We start from the raw sequence: 17359 nt of genomic DNA, 5'->3' as shown, positions 1-17359 counted from the left end.
TCCAGAACAAGGCGAACATTTCATATCCTGTCGGTGAACCAGGAAGGCACAAGGTTCAACTCAAAAGCCCACATGCCAATGCCAAGATTGTCAAATAGCGAAACTACCCATTCCAAAAGCATTGTGAGTGTTGTTGTGCAACGTCGGTGAAGCGGAGGGCCGAGGGGCTCCGGAGGCAGGTCGCCCAGCTTACCTCAGGACGCTCGGCCCAAGATGGAACCATCCGAGGAAACCACCCAGAGAACTGACATTCAGGAGAGATCAGGAGCCGTCCACAGGTCGGCGGCCAGATGGCACAACCCTAGGCCGTCCGGCCTAGGGTGGGCCGCCCGGTCCCACCTTGCAGGGACTTGGCTCCCGGCTTCGTGTGAAAGTTAAGCACCGCCTCTACAGTTGCGTGCACCAGGCGCTACCTGAATTACCGGCCTTCTACTGACCTTGGAAGCCTATAAATAGCACTCTCCCCCTCACTTGTAAACACACACTCAAAGGAGCAATTCTCTCTTCTCAAGTCTAGAGTAGGTTAGTAGTTGGGAGTTATAGTCGAGTCGAGCTTGTCACGGGGATCCGGAGTCGTCATCGGAGCTCGGTATAAGCTCTTGTATCTTTTTCCTTTGACTATTTTAATATAAGTTATCTTCTTCATTTACTTGAGTTAGCTTTACTTTCCGCAAGTACTTATCTTTCGCCCGTACTAGTGTAACTCAAGGTAGTTCACTAGGTTGAGGGGGATTTCTCTTGAAGGCCTCAAGAAAAATACTAGTACTGAGAGCAGACGTGGCGTCTCACTCAGTACTAGCTAGAAAGTATGTTCCACCCCACGGCACCGCAGTGGTAGGCGGCAAGAGGTGACAACCTTGTCCGTCCTTCGTAGTCCACCACGTTCGGGTGTTTTCATAGCAGTAGTTGCCGAAGGTATGTTGGGCCCCTTCTCACCCTTGTCTGAGCCCTTCGCTTAGGCCGCCGAAGTAAGCTCCTGGTTCCAACATCAAGATAGAAGCTTAGATTAGTTCTATTGAGGCTAGCTTATTAGTTTAGAAGTGTTTCAGGAATCCTTTCTCACTCATTGTCCTCCCAGCTGCTACCTCTCTAAGGTATAGAATCTTCTGTGTGTCACACGGTCATAGACTGGCCATTTATCTTATTCGTTATCTGGCTTACCCTTAATGAATGAGTCGGCCGATAAACTCAGTAAAGGTTGCCACTACAATTTACGATACACTTTACCATCGTGATTCCCTGAGGATTTCACGAAACCCTGGAATACTCCAAGGTGAAGTGCTACACCGGTCAATTCTGTGCGCTTGCAGAATACCTATTCAGATTGAGCAGAAGAGACACCAACAAGCATTTCTGGCGCTGTTGCCGGGGAAGCAATTGGTAAAGTTGTCATATAATTGAGTGAAAAACTTTACCATTTTATCACCGCTAGTTTTAGCGGGTTTAGCATTGCTCTCTCTCTCGATTATTCGATGCAGAGCAGTGCATGACCGGTTTTGATCTACCATCCAACTTTGATCCAAATCCTCAGAGAATTGGGCGAATTGTGAGACGCCGCGTCGTCCCACCCCAGAAGAAACCCACTTGGAATCCTCGTTTGTCAGTCTCGGCACCACCCATAACCAAGACTCTCAGACAGTACTCGGCCCCGTCCAGCAGCCACATCCCTACTGGACTGAATAATGACCAAGGCAATGATGGCTTTGAGCTCAAATCGGGACTGGTGAACATGGTTCAAGCGAGTCCATTCTGTGGCAAGGCATCAAAGGATGCTAACGCTCACATTCAAAACTTCCTAGAAGTGAGCAGTACCATCAACCCCAGAGGTACCACGATGGATAACGTCTGTCTTCGGCTATTCCCGTTCTCCTTGCTAGGCAAGGCGAAGACGTGGTTTTACACCAACAAAGCAGACTTCACCACATGGGAAGCTTGCTCCAATGCATTCCTGATGAAATATTTTCCGGTGGGCAAAACCAATGCCCTCCGAGGTAAAATCTCTAGATTTCAGCAGCTCCCGGATGAAGCCATCCCGAAAGGTTGGGAGAGATTCCAGGAATACATCGCAACATGCCCCCACCACGGCAGGGCAGAATGGCTGATCATCCAGAGTTTCTTCAATGGCCTGAACACACCAGCCCAGAACCACATCGATGCAGCATCCGGTGGTTCTTTCCTTTCGCTCAGCGTCAATGCAACGAAGGCGCTGGTAGAGAAGATTGCTTCCAACCAGGGTTGGAAAGGTGAAAGGCTGCAACAGCCCCGCAAGGGAATCCATCATATCGATAGTATCGATATGCTTGCTGCCAAGATGGACCTTCTCATAAAGAGACTGGAGTCTCCGCACCAGGAGGCCAACCAAGTTATGGATTCTCGCATGACATGCGAGACTTGTGGAGAAACTAGACATACGGGTAACTCTTGCCCGATCACTCAGGAGGAAGCTCACTTCATTGGAGCAAACAACTCCAACAACTCTGCCTTCCGTCCTCAGCAGGGTTGGAATTCCAAACCCAACCTCCCCTTCGATCAGCAGCAAGGTATGAACTTTAATAATAATTTTCAGCTTACTTTAAAGGACCTAGTTTATGGCCAGAAACAAATTAATGATAACATTAGTAAGTCATTGCTAATGACAAAATTTTGGAATCTCTAGCCGGGCAACTAGAGGGCATAAATTCTGTTATTAAAAATCAGTTGAGCTTCAATAAAATGATAGAAACTCAGGTTGCGCAACTAGCCTCATCTTCTCCTAACAATAACTTAGGAAAACTTCCTGGGCAACCAGAAGTTCCTCCCAAGGAAAGTGTTAGTGCGGTGACTACACGGGCAGGTAAATCCACGCAAGAACCATCATACCCTAAAGATGCAGGATCTCGGTGGAAAGCCGTACCCGCCAGCAATACCTCTACTACAGACAGATCTGGAGGAGGCAGAAGAGTCCAACACAACTACTGCCCAGGAGGAAACTGTGGAACCCCCTAGAATTTCACAGGAATGAACCTGAACAGGGAAAACAGGAAAGTATTCCGGTGAAGGTTGTTCAATCCTCCAACCACTCAAGACAAGGGATGAAATGTGAAATAAGCCCTATCATTCAGAACAAATAGGTATGGGCAAACTTACTCAAAGTACATATGGATAGAGTAATATGCTGTGCACAGGGTACCTGTAGAGGGCAAACATCGACGCAACTCCTGATCCACCGAGCCTCAGTATTAAGCTTTGCTCGAGGACAAGCAAAAGTTTAAGCTTGGGGGGGTGTTGACGGCCATTATCTTACATTTTGACCATCAACTTCTCGGAAATAAATTGAGTTTTGCACCATGTTCCATGCATATTTTACATAATTCTACTAAGTTCCACAAGTTTTGGATGAGTTGTGCTTGCAGGAATCCACTGTCCAAAGATGGTCGAAATCAAAGAAAATCCCGGCCGCCCGACACATTCCGTGTCGACCGGCCTGACACCTCCACATACATGGGTCCAATACTTTTACTGGAGCAATGTCACATGTTCATGAGATTCCAGAACAAGGCGAACATTTCATATCCTATCGGTGGACCCGGAAGGCACAAGGTTCAACTCAAAAGCCCACATGCCAATGCCAAGATTGTCAAATAGGGAAACTACCCATTCCAAAGGCAATGTGGAGTGCTGTTGTGCAACGTTGGCGAAGCGGAGGGCCGACGAGCTCAAGAGGCAGGCCGCCCAGCCTACCTCAGGCCGCCCGCCCAAGATGGAAGCATCTGAGGAAACCACCTAGAGAACTGACGTTCATGAGAGATCAGGAGCCGTCCATAGGTCGGTGGCCAGATGGCACACCCCTAGGCCGGCCGGCCTAGCGTGGGCCGCCTGGCCCCACCTTGCAGAGACTCGGCTCCCAGCTTCGCGTGGAAGTTAAGCACCGCCTCTACAGTTGCGTGCACCGGGCGCTACCTGAATTACCGGCCTTCTACCGACCTTGGAAGCCTATAAATAGCACTCTCCACTCACTTGTAAACACACACTCAAAGGAGCAATTCTCTCTTCTCAAGTCTAGAGTAGGTTAGTAGTTGGGAGTTAGAGTCGAGTCGAGCTTGTCTCGGGGATCCGGAGTCGTCATCGGAGCTCGGTATAAGCCCTTGTGTCTTTTCCTTTGACTATTTTAATATAAGTTATCTTCTTCATTTACTTGAGTCAGCTTTACTTCCGCAACTATTTACCTTTTCAAGTACTAGTACTTGTCTGCGGGAGTAAGTTTTAACTCTAGCTCAGTTTAAGTCCTCTTTCTTGTTTTGTCGGAGTTAGTCTTACGGGTTTTCTCGCCCGTACTAGTGTAACTCAAGTTAGTTCACTAGGTTGAAGGGGATTCCTCTTGAAGGCCTTAAGAGAAATACTAGTACCGAGAGCAGACGTGGTGTCTGACTCAGTACTAGCTAGAAAGTGTGTTCCACCCCACGGCACCGCAGTGGTAGGCGGCAAGTGGTGACAGCCTTGTCCGTCCTTCGTAGTCCAACACGTTCGGGTGTTTTCATAGCAGTAATTGCAGAAGGTATGTTGCGCCCCTTCTCACCCCTATCTGAGCCCTTCGCTTAGGCCGCTGATGTAAACTCCTGGTTCCGACATCAAGATAGAAGTTTAGATTAGTTCTAGTGAGGCTAGCTCAGTAGTTTAGAAGTGTTTCAGGAATCCTTTCTCACTCGTCCTCCCAGCTGCTACCTCATTAAGGTATAGAATCTCCTGTGTGTCACACGGTCATAGACTGGCCATTTATCTTATTTGTTATCTGGCTTACCCCTACTGAATTAGTCGGTCGATAAGCTCAGTAAAGGTTGCCACTGCAATTTACGATACACTTTACCATAGTGCTTCCCTGAGGATTTTACGATACCCTGGAATACTCCAAGGTGAAGTGCTACACCGGTGAATTCTGTGCGCTTGCAGAATACCTATTTAGATTGAGCATAAGAGACACCAACAATGAGGATCGGCCGATGATACCGTCGCCAATGAGGATTCTATTAGTTGGAGGGGTGATCAAATTTGTTCAGAATCTGATAGAATCCTAGTTTGATTCAGGTTGTTTTTAATTTAGAAAGTCTTTTTTTTGCGTCAAGTCTTGTATGCGCCATAATCGGCTAGGAGTCATTTGGTTCTATACGAGGTCTGGAAAAGGTTGCTACACACCAAACATAATAAACCCTTTACAATTTCTTTGCAATTTACTTTCTTATTGGCGACTTTGCTATTTTCTTTTATGTGAGTTCTTTCTAGCTAATCAAGGATGTTTCACATTCGAGCGGCTTGATTTGCTGTTAAATTTTCATTCACCGTGTAATCTTAGCTTTAATTTACAGGTGTATCAATGTTGCTTCGATCAGACTTATTCAACAGTTATTGAATATTATCTAGGTTTTGATCTCGGGCGCATCGCTGTTGTCTAATCTAGATTTATTCACAATTTATCAATATTCGCTAGATCCATAGGTTTTTCCTATTGTTTTAGTTTTATTTATCAAATCCATCCAAAACTTGGAACACATTCAATCGGCTATTAATTTTGTTATATCATCGACATTTATCACAAAGCTAATTAGATCTGTTTCAGGCGTTGTTTAGGTTACACATTCGTAGTTTTTTCATCGCTGTACTTTCGTATCAGCTTCCCTAGCCAATTTGTCATTTTCTATATCGGCTACGTTTGCCGATACACGTTCATAACATTTACACTGCTTGACGCTTATATCGGTTGATTTCAAACCGGTTCGTCGTTTTCTGAATCGGCAATGTTTGCTGATTCGCTGTGTAAGAGATATTTGGAAATCCAGCCGATACGCTCTTGAATTTGACATCTACTGATTTTTTATCAATTTACAGGTCAAATTGACTGGCACGCTTGGTTTTGAAGGTTTGCAGCCCGAGCTTGGCGAATGGTGCCCTCAAGCTTTAGTGTGTTGATTTTTGCGTCAACACATCTTTTAGCATGCCCGATAGGATAGAAGAAACTTCAACATGTCTAAGCCCAAAGATACTTCTGGTGTCAGTGAGGACAATTATGTCCCAGTTGAGGAAGACAAGCTCAAAGAAGAAAAAAAGAAGCTGAAATGAACAAGGCTATGGAGATGTTCAAGCTTAAATGCCTCAAATACAACAGTGCTACCACGGCTGGTGAAGTGGTTAAGAAATTCGAGTTCCCTGTTCTCCAACCGCTGACTGCGGTGCAATGTGAGAATAGGATGTTGGACATGGTGCATCAAGCTGTTGGTCACGCATTTGTTAGTCACGCGGCGGTAATGACCAATATTGTGCACAATGTCATCATCAAGATGTTGAGCGAAGGTGCATTTCAAGGCTATAAAGGACCATGCTATCAACAACCTGGTCAGATGACTTTCGCTACTGTCAGATCAGCTATAGTAACATCTCCATCGGCTCCACTCAGCCAAGTGGAATGGGGTAATGGTTCTACACTCCTACAGCCGACTGGTGCAACATTACCGCCTCAGTTTACCCTTGTCTTTACAAATTCCACGTTGTTGACTTCATCGGTGCAAGGAGGATTCGCATCAGGATCACCATTGGGATGGGACCCCATTACTGGGCTTGGTATGCCTCCAGGGTCATTTATTCCATCAACAGTGGGGCAAACTAACACATCGGCTTCCTAGCCGATGGGTTATCAATAGAATGCATCAGCTTCCTAGCCGATGATACAGAATGTATCGACATCTGAGTCAACGGGTCAAGACAATGCATCATTTTCACAGCCGATGGTTCAACAACAACATACTGCACCTCTGATCCAGCCTATTACTCCTACTGAGGTTCTGATATCTCAGTTTCCAGATCGGAATGGAGTAAATTGGGTGTTTCACGATCCTGTGGTTGGGACTGTGCGGCATGTTAATGTACCATATCCTCATCATTTGGCTCAGCAGTCGATCGGCTAGGTGGCATCACAACCACGTACAACCAATAGAATGATACTGTATCAATAGCCACCCAATTAGATTGCTCAGCACACACCGCAAATAGCATCGGCTAATCAGCCGATGGCTCTGGCTTCACCACAGCCTTCATCGCCTACCCAGTCGATGGCTTCGGCTTTGCCGCAACCAATACAGACTGCTAGTCAGCGGGTTGATTGGACTTCCAAGATAGCTGAAGTAATGAGAGATCAGTTTGGCCTAAGGCCAAAACAACAATATTTCATGTACAAAACTCCGTACCCACCTGCTTATGATGAACACCTACTTCCCCACAAGTACAAGGTGCCTGACTTCACTAAGTTTTCAGGGCAGGGTGAGGTTTCCACAGTTGAGCATGTTAACAGATTCAGAATGCAGTGTGGAGAAGCAGCAAATTAGGATGCGCTGAGGGTGCTGTTACTCTCCATGGCTCTATCGGGATTGGCTTTCGCCTGGTTTACCACACTTCTAGCTAATTCTATTTTATGTTGGGCCGATCTGGAGAAGAAGTTTCACCAGTTCTTTTACTCTGGTGTTTGTTAAATGAATTTAGCATATTTGACCAACCTTAGACAGAGGAATGATGAATTAGTAGTTGCATTCATACAGAGATTCAGAGATGTCAAGAATCGATGCTACAACCTGGTGTTGTTCGATAAGCTGCTAGCTGAAGTTGCTTTTTAGGGACTCTTACCACACATCAAAGAAAAGTATGCTTCGCAGGAGTTTGATAGCATCAGCCAGATGGCGCATCGGATGTCAGGTGAGATTCGGACCTATGAGCAGAAGGGGAATAGTTTTCAGAAGAAGGTTAACTATGTCGAATGCACCGATTGTTCCGATTCCGATGATGAAGAAAAGATGGTTGGATTGGTAGAATGGGTCCAGAACAATAAGAAGCCAGTCTCATGTCCATTTGGGAAGAAGGAACCTGAAAAATTCAGGTTTGATATTACGAATGCCGACAAGGTCTTTGACTTTCTATTGTCGAAAGGGAAAATCAAATTAAAGCCTTATCATAAAATCCCATCGAATGAAGAACTCAAGAATATAAGGTATTGCAAGTGGCATAATGCAACATCTCATGATACTAATGATTGCAAAGTCTTTCGCCAACAGATACAATCAGCTATTGAGCAAGGGAGGCTCAAATTTGAAATACCAAAAAAGCCGATGAAGATTAATCAGCACCCATTCGCTACGAATATGGTGGACAACGGCGGGAAGAAAAACGCACTCCAAACCAAGATTCTAACGTCACAATCGGCTAAGGAGTCTGGAGCTGTTGACACTAAACCTCAAATATCAGCCTGTTGACACAGTTTTTTGGTACATGTCAAAGGATCGGTAAAAGAGAGGAATGCCTGGTTGGAAATAATGATAGTACATGGAAGGTGAGGATTGGGCACGGTTTGTTGCCGATCAGACGTCTCAGCATTTTCTAGGCAGGATTTGGTACGAGGCAGTCTCGGTTTGGAAGGTGGTGTTTTTTGTTTATTAGAATAAGTTTCTTTAGATAGAATCAATGCTTTGCCATAATCGGCTAGGACTGTGTTAGCGTAGGGTATAAATATGAACCCTCGGTCATTGTAAAAGATTGATACATATCCAAACAAACAAACTTTACTACTTGCAATTTACTTTCTCGTCGGCGGCTTCCCCATCTTTTTTTCTTTCTGCGAGCTCTTTCAAGCTGATCAAGGACGTCTCACATTCGAGAGACTTGGTTTGCTGGTAAGTTTTCGTTTACCGAGTAAATCTGAGCTTTAGCTTCTGGGCGCATCGTTGTCTCTTCATTCAGATCTATTCAAAATTTATCGAATTTATCTAAGTTTTGATCTCTAGGCATATCGCTATTTTCTCGTTTAGATTAATTCACAAACTACCCGGCTCAGTGATCTGTTTAATAGGCTGTAAGCTCCTTGTTTATCACGATCAACTTTGTAAAGTCGATTAGATTGAATCATAAGCTTAGTTTTGTCCAGATCCATACATTCGTGGGTTTGTACATTGTTACTCGGCACGTGTCGGCTCTAGATCTAGCCGTCTGGTTGCTCATCGGCATCGGTAGCTCATTGCCCATCCGTAGTAGATCGCTTTTATTACACGCTCATCTTACACGATCTGTTGTCGCCTTCTGTATCGGCAGAGCCTTGCCGATACCCTGCATAAGAGTGGTTCGGAAATCCAGCCGATACACTCTTGAATTTGATGGTTTGCTCTTTCCTTGTCAATTTACAGGTCAAATTGACTGGCACGCTTGGTCTGCATTCTGAAACTTGGCGAATAGTGCCTTCAGATTCTAGTGTGTTGATTTTGCGTTAACACATCTTTTGTCACGCCCGGTGGGACACGCAACATCAAGATGTCAGAGAAGGCAGAGTATATGAAAATAATCAGATCCCAATCGATAAGGAGAAGTTGAAGGAAGAGCACAAGGCAGAACTTCAACCAATCACAAATGCTTTTGAGCAACAGTGTCTTTTATCCTTCAGGACCAACAGAAGTGGAGAGGTAATCAAGAAATACGATTTTCCCACTTTTGCATCACATGAAGAGTCACGGAAGGAGGACAGGATGATTCATCAGATGAATCAGGCGATTGGACATGCTTTTATAAATCATGCTTCACTCATGGCCCACCACATCCACAACGTTGTGATCAAGACGCTACAAGATAGAGGGACACCTGGCTTTGTGGGACCATCTTATTATCAAGGGAGTCAGATGGTCTTCTCTCCTATTGGATCGGCTCCTGGGACGTCACAGATCCATCCTCAAGCTCCGGCTGATGAGGGTGTCATAGATGCACAGCTGATCAGTACTGTATCGTCAACTCAGATTCCTCCTGTGTACACCAATTCTACGCCGATGGCTACATATGCATAGGGGAACTTTTTGTCAGGATACCCAGCTAGTCAGAATCCAACTACTGGACTTGGTATGCCTCCGGAATTCATGATCCCATCTCCATCGAAGCAGCCAAGTACATCGGCTTCTCAGCCGACGAACCAGCAAGTCAGTGCGTCGGCTCCACAGCCGACTCAACCTCAAGATACCGCACCAACGTCACAACCAGCGGTTACACCTACGTCAGTACCTTTGCCAGCAAGCCCAAGCAACGTGTCGGCTCCGTGGCCGACACCTCAGCAACAGTATTTGGCGATGATGCTGCAACCCAAGTCTCCAACATAAATCCTGGCAAACAGATTTCCCCATACAAATGGGGTCACTTGGGTTTTCCAAGATCTTGCGACTGGTATGCTGCGCCATGTGGATGTGCCTAATGTACCTAGCTTTGCACAACATCAGCCTGATCAGAAGGCAATTCAGAGCAATCAAAGCAATGAATTGGAGCTGTACCAATCACCATCCAATCAACCCTCTCGGCAAGCTACACAGATTGCATCGGCTGCTCAGCCGATGACCTCGCCAGACGTCCAGCCAGCATCGGCGACCTTGCCGTTGACTCTACCAGCACCACAGGCAGCATCGGCTGGTGGCCAACAGATCGACTGGGCATCTAAGATTGCTGAGGTGATGAGAGATCAGTTTGGTTTGAAGCCAAAGCAGCAGAATTTGATGTACAGAACTCCATATCCAGCTGCTTATGATCAACTGCCATTGCCCCACAATTACAAGCTTCCAGATTTCACCAAGTTTTCTGGACAGGGGGAAGTCCCCATAGTGGAACATATCAACAGATTCATTGTGTAGTGTGGAGAGGCAGCTCAACACGACGCTATAAATGTGTGTTTGTTTTCCATGTCTTTGTCTGGATCAGCCTTCACATGGTTTACTACATTGCCATCTAACTACATTATATACTGGGCCGATCTGGAGAAGCAGTTCCACCAGTTCTTCTATTCTGGTGTAGAGGGGATGAAGTTGACCGATCTGACCAACTTGAGACAAAGAAACGATGAATCGGTCGCTGCCTTCATTAAGAGGTTCAGAGATGTCCAGAACCGGTTCTTTAGTCTGGTTCTGTCTGATCAACAGTTAGCAGAGGTTGCCTTCCAAGGACTCCTGCCACACATCAAGGAGAAGTATGCTTCTCAGGAGTTCTACAGCATCAGTCAGATGGCTAACAGGATGACAGGGGAGGCAAGACCATATGAACAGAAGAGGAGCAACTTCCAGAAAAAGGTTAACTTTGTTGACTGCTCAGATTCTTCTGATTCAAATGATGATCAGATGGTGGGATCGGCTGAATGGGTTCAGAACAATAAGAAGCCGATCTCATGTCCTTTCGGTAACAAAGAACCAGAGAAGTATGGGTTTGATATTAGTAAGGCTGACAAGATCTTCGACCGGTTGCTGTTAGAGGAACAGATCAAGCTGAAGCCATACCATAAGATCCAGACAGATTAGGAGTTGAAGAATATCAAGTACTGCAAGTGGCACAATGCGACATCTCATGACACCAATGAGTGCAAGGTATTCCATCAGCAAATACAATCGGCTATAGAGCAGGGTAGGCTCAAGTTTGAAAAACCCAAAAATCCGATGAAAATTGATGGGCATCTGTATCCAGCAAACATGGTAGACGTTGGAAAGAAGAGTAATGCTTTACAAACAAAGATGCTCACATCACAATCGGCCAAGGAATCTGGTGCTATTGATCCCAAAGCACAGATAACGGCCGATGAAGCTAAAGGCAAAGGGCTGCAACAGAAAGAAGAGTCGGCGGTGCCTAAGAAGAAGGTCATGTCTCAGATGTTATTGAACAAATTCTAGTGTGATCAAGAAAGAAGACAGTACCGGGAAGAGTCTGCACGACGATGTGAAGGGCATTGGAAGTGTCCTTTCTTTGTGTACTGTTGGGAAGAAGGGTTGACTCTGCCGACGGTGGACAATTGTCCAGAGTGCAACGGTTTCTATCATGAAGACCGATCGTAAAAGAAGCCACGCTTTAACCAGAGGCCTCGGGGGCCGATTATTAGAGAGAGAAGTGATGATAGACGCATCCCTGTACATGATCGGCTGGGGAGGCAGGGTTTCTGTACATGATCGGCTGGGGGGCAGGACCATGCTATGTGATCCTGCAGGAAGAAGGATTTCTGCCGATGAGCGAGTTGAACAAGCTGCTGCTACTCAGGTTCTTGATGAATACCCACACCGCAGAGATCCAGAGAGAGAGCCTGTTCGTGATAACATTGATCGGCCTCGATGGTGCCCGGGAGGTTTGACCAGATCACATAAGAGGCGAGTTCAGAGACTGCGTCAGATAGAGGCACTGGAGGAAGAGGAAAGAAGAGATGCTCCTAGGAGGGGAGTCAGATCTGAAGTTTGGCGTGTCAAGCCAAAGGCTGATGAAGCGCAACCATTAGGGTTATCGGTTGCGCCTATTAATATGGTCTTTATGCTGCCTAGTGAGTTTATGACTTCAGATAATGATTGTGAAGAGCAAGACTTGGAAGAGGCTATGGCTCAGTTAAAACTGGAACCCATACCAGCTACTTTTGAGAAACCAGAGGATGAAAAACGCAAGCATCTCAAAGCTCTGTTCTTGAAAGGATTTGTTGATGGTAAACCTGTCACGAAAATGCTGGTAGATGGAGGAGCAGTGGTGAATATAATGCCCTATGCCATTTTACGCAAGCTCGGAAAGGGTAGTGAAGATTTGGCCAAGACAGATATGATGCTTAAAGATTTTGAAGGAGTCGTATCTCCGGCAGTTGGAGCATTGTGCGTTGATTTGACTATCGGCAGTAAGACTCATCCTACTACTTTCTCTGTTATCAATGGGAAGGGATCGTACAGTTTGCTATTGGGGAGAGATTGGATTCATGCCAATTGTTTCATACCATCTACTAGGCATCAATGTCTTATACAGTGGATCGGTGATGTTGTTGAAGTCGTTGCTGCCGATTCATCATTCAGTATTGCATTGGCAGAGGCTTGTGAAGAGAGTTATGAAAGAGTAAAGTGCTTTTCTGGCAAAGCATGGGAAGCAGAGTTTCTGAAAATCGCCGATTATGAGATATCATCGAGTTCAGCGATTGGGTCTACAGATAATTCTGAGATGACATTGTAAAAGATGATGATACAAACATCGGCTAGATTTTAGTATAGCTGACATAGCAAGTGTCACCTTTAGAACAAAAAATGTAAAGGAAAGCTAGTGATGTTGTGATAACATTGGCTATGGATGGCCGATATAATTTTGTATCGACCTTAGGGCAATAAAATCCAAAAGGAAAATGATGTGTTGGGCAGAAGCAGGAATTGCAAATTAAACGTTGTTTACAATACATCAGTTTAAAGTCTTTCCACTACAGCAAGAATGGGTAACAGTTCACAAGGGTCCCAGGCCATTCTGGATTACGGAGATCGCACGCAGGCGAATGTTATCAGCAATTTGGATCTCTTGAACATCGGCCTCAGCAGACCCTGGTACTGTTTTGATGCTCTTGTGGAGTTGATAGGTCTGTCGGGCTTGTTCTTGTTTCTCTACTTCGAGCTGCTGAAGAACCGTTGGAAGCTGGGATAGTCTGTTGTCCACATCAGCAATTTCCTGGTTCACATGTTCCAATTCCTTGAGGAAACGATCCCGTTTGGCTTCTATATCTCTTTTGGATTGCTCCATAGCTGCCTTGGACTGGGTCAGAGAAACTATTTTTCCTCGGGTTACATCCACGAGATTCTTCAGATCATCTCTTTGTTTGATCGTTTGCTCCTGGTGAAGCCGACCAGAGAGACGCTTCTGGGCTTTGAGGACTGAGATCTGATGACTCTCAATATAGGCAGCGGGATGCAGTGCTTCTTCAAGGGATTCAGGAAGAATACCCTTCAGAGACCTCAGGATGGTACGAATCGGCTCAGCATCTTGAACCAGTTGGCCAATATCTTGATTCAGCAACTTTAGAATTTCCTGGAGTTTGACCTTAGTTTCTTCAGATAGTGGAGCCGATTCTGCTGATGATGTCACCTCATCTTCTGCACCACTAGTTCCAAGTTGAAAGGAAAACAAGCTGTTGTCTGGACTGTCTTGTGCCTAGTCAAAGAGGAAGGGATGTTAATTAGATGATTTCCTTCTGAATTTCTAAAAATGACGAAATATCTTACTTGAATTCGAGGAACTTCATCAGCAGTCGGTGCCGAAGAGGATGCAAGTAACAATGTTGAAACACCAGAGTCAGGTAGAGCATCTTGAGGAATGATTGATGGCTCTTGCAAAAAGCTTGGTGTTTGCTGGATAGAGGGATCGATGTTAGGTGCATAATTTAATCAGAAAATGAAATATGGTTGTGTTACCTGGATTGGTGAGGCAGTTGTTCTGGCCCTCTTGGAAGGAAGATGTTGGATCTGATATGATAATGCAAATATTAAGTGTTTGTCAGAGAATTATGAATAAGCAAGATAGAATACCTGGACAATTGGAGATGTTTGGGGGCAGTATCCCGGACGTCATCTTCATCCATATCTTCGGCAGCCATGTCCGAGTATGCCAAATAACAAGGTCAGTAAGAAATGCATTACAATCAGTGGAGAAAATTAAAAGTTATTCATTACCTTCTGAACGAGGAGGAGAGGCAACTGTTGAGACATCGGCATCTGGTGCCGATACAATGGTCAGAGTTCGACTGGAGGAGCCTAGAGTCTTCTTGTGGCAGTACCGCCCTAATTAATCCGGCTCAAGTGCGCTAACCATCATCTTAAAGATAATCCCGGCTAACACGCACTTCAAACGGAGTAATTCGGCAGTGCTGTCGGGTAAAGTCCCGAAGAATCCACCTTAGCGTCGATCGAACCCAAAGCTTACATGCAACCCACACGAAGGTGAGTCCAGAGAGTACAACATTTCCAAGATACATTACATTACAGAGTCTTAACTTAATTATTACAAACCAAGTTCGAAATCTCCGAAAGGTACTTGAAGTTTGAAAAGAAAGATGTTCAGAGCTCACTGCAGCGGAAATAAAATGAGTTCTAAACGACGATACATGATGTCATGATGAAGCCCGTACATGACATCACTCGGCATTGTCATCGTTGGCCGGAGTCGTATCCCACTCCACCGACCAACCAGGAGGTAAAACACACGGCCAAGTCAAACTAGCTATCTGATCTTCAAAAGTATCACCTGAAACAAAATTGAGCCACAAACAAGGCTGAGTATACTAATACTCAGCAAGGCTTACCCGACTAGGATAATACTAGCCCTCTAACTAGACATGCAAGGCTTTTGGCTTGAGGGGTTTATCTTTGCCGGAAAGCAATAAAGAGTGAGTCCTTATTTTCCGATTTTAGCTCTCAAGTTCTAGTTTGATTAACCATTCTACATTAGCATCTATCCTAAAGCATACATGGTGAGAAACAATTATTTTTCATCATTCAATCATATTTCTCATCATCATTGTTCCACTTCTTACTCTATGTGGCAAAAGGGTTAAGCAGTCTCAATATCCGTGAGAGACGGACGATTCGAATCGAATTTGTTAACCTGGCCAGGCAGACCTAAACACACGCATGGGGAATGCAATCACCCACGTGACTTTTCCCCTTTTTCCCCGGGCATGAAACAGGCCCACCGTCCTAGGGTGCCCTGCACCCGTGCGTGACCATAGACCAAACAGTGGGGAGTATGTTCCACGGCCGGTTCCATCAGGTACTTAAGCTTACCGATTACCATATTCTCGGCATGTGGTTAGTACGTTCAAACGCTTAACCACCACTACCACACACCGCGGCCTTATCTATTTTCACTAAACAGACGGGGTATCATGAGTACAACAACCCCGCCCGTAAACCTTATATTGCAGTGCATAGTAGCATTCAACTCCTATGAGCTCGCGAGTGACAGGAAATCACTTGACTTCTACCGAACCATTAGCATAGCCAACTAGAGACCTACACATACTAGTGTTCAAGCATAGGTACCTAGGATCATGCAACTAAGGTTCCAAACAATTCCTACAACTTTTCCAAACAATTCCTACAACTTAAATGCACAAATAAATAGGAATATAAATAGTTGCATAAATTTAGAATAGGTAGGACATGCTCCGGGGCTTGCCTTCCTGAGCGCAACTAGCCTTGGGCTGTTCTGAACTCTGGTTCAGCTCTTCAGTGATTTCAGTTAGATTAACTTGAGCTTCTCGCTGCTCACTCTTGGACTCCGGCACCAACTCGTACGTACCGTCAGGGAGAGTAGTCGAATCTATATGAAATGCAGAAGCGTGAATTACTTTAGTGATAACGATTTATTCAATTCTTCACTATAGAGTTGTAATCCAACACAACTTAAGATGATTTGCAAAATATTCTGTTACATCATTTTGGACAATCATTTATAGAGTAACGACAATTAAATGACTTCACAAAGTTTCTAGGGTGGATTTTACCTATTATCCCTATGCAGCAAAAGAAATGATTTTTCTCATTTATTACTGGGTTAGCACGTCCTTACCCTAAATAAAGCTAAACAGAGATTATGGGTTTGAAATTTTTATGCAAGGTACACCTCTGAGTAAATTGCCTACTGTGAAATTTTCAGCCCATTTCATGCAGCCTATTAACCATGAAAAATAAAATAAACAGCTACTGCTAGAAACAAAAATGAATTCCACAGGTCAAACTATGCAAGTAATGGTAATGAAATTTTAGCTGAGTGTTGTCTACCTAAAGATGAGCTTTCCATAAATTTTTCACAATTAAACAAGCATTGTACAGGGCATGACAAATAGAGCAAAGTATAGCTGCATGGATCAAAACTAATTTCTACAGACTGTTTTAGCAAGTTACAGAGCCTCATCTTTTACAAGCACGGTTATATACTCAAAGTTAACCCCTAGAAAAATTATTAGAATTTTTCAGGTACAGAAACTATTTTTAATGATTTAATGTAGTTATCCCCACAAAAATCATTTGGTTCAGATTGACTTAACTCAAAATTCTCAAACTTTTTCTATAGACTCTTGGAACTAAAATACAAGTACTGTAAAAGTTTTAACCCATGAAACATATCATAACAACTTGGATAAATAAAACTATCCCTCCTAGGCATACAACAAGAGTTAACTAAAATGATAGCTAGGCATGTAAACTGTCCACGAAACTTTTACACAAGGTTAAACATCTAACATGTAATCCACTGACCAAAAATGGCTAACAACTCATGCTTGTAACTTGAGATCTAATATAAAGTACATTTTCCTTGTATTTTAAATGAAGTAAAAACTATTGAGCAAAAGAAAAAGTGCATGTAACAAAAGTTGTAGATCTCTTTTCAAAGATTCCAGAACAGTTGAGTTTGCATTTTTTTGATTTTTCTACGATTTTTAAACGAATTTACAAGTTAATTGGAAAAATTAGAAAACACAAAAACACAGATTGCAAAGGGGCCCCTGGAACTTTCATAAAACCCCCTGGAAACCTAAAACTAATCGCGCAGGGGTCCCTGG

General features: G+C 44.4%; 1 protein-coding gene across 1 annotated transcript; it reads left to right on the top strand.

Annotated features, from left to right (window-relative positions):
• The first annotated feature begins 1834 nt into the window (after positions 1–1834).
• Positions 1835–11324, top strand: LOC120669360. Its single transcript, XM_039949128.1, has 3 exons — positions 1835–2540; positions 10735–11099; positions 11175–11324. Exons 1-3 carry the CDS (start codon positions 1835–1837, stop codon positions 11322–11324), a joined length of 1221 nt encoding a protein of 406 aa, XP_039805062.1.
• Positions 11325–17359: the final 6035 nt, after the last annotated feature.

Source organism: Panicum virgatum, chromosome 4N, assembly GCF_016808335.1.
Source record: "Panicum virgatum strain AP13 chromosome 4N, P.virgatum_v5, whole genome shotgun sequence".
NCBI lineage: Eukaryota > Viridiplantae > Streptophyta > Magnoliopsida > Poales > Poaceae > Panicum > Panicum virgatum.
This window is presented reverse-complemented; position numbering and strand designations above follow the sequence as displayed.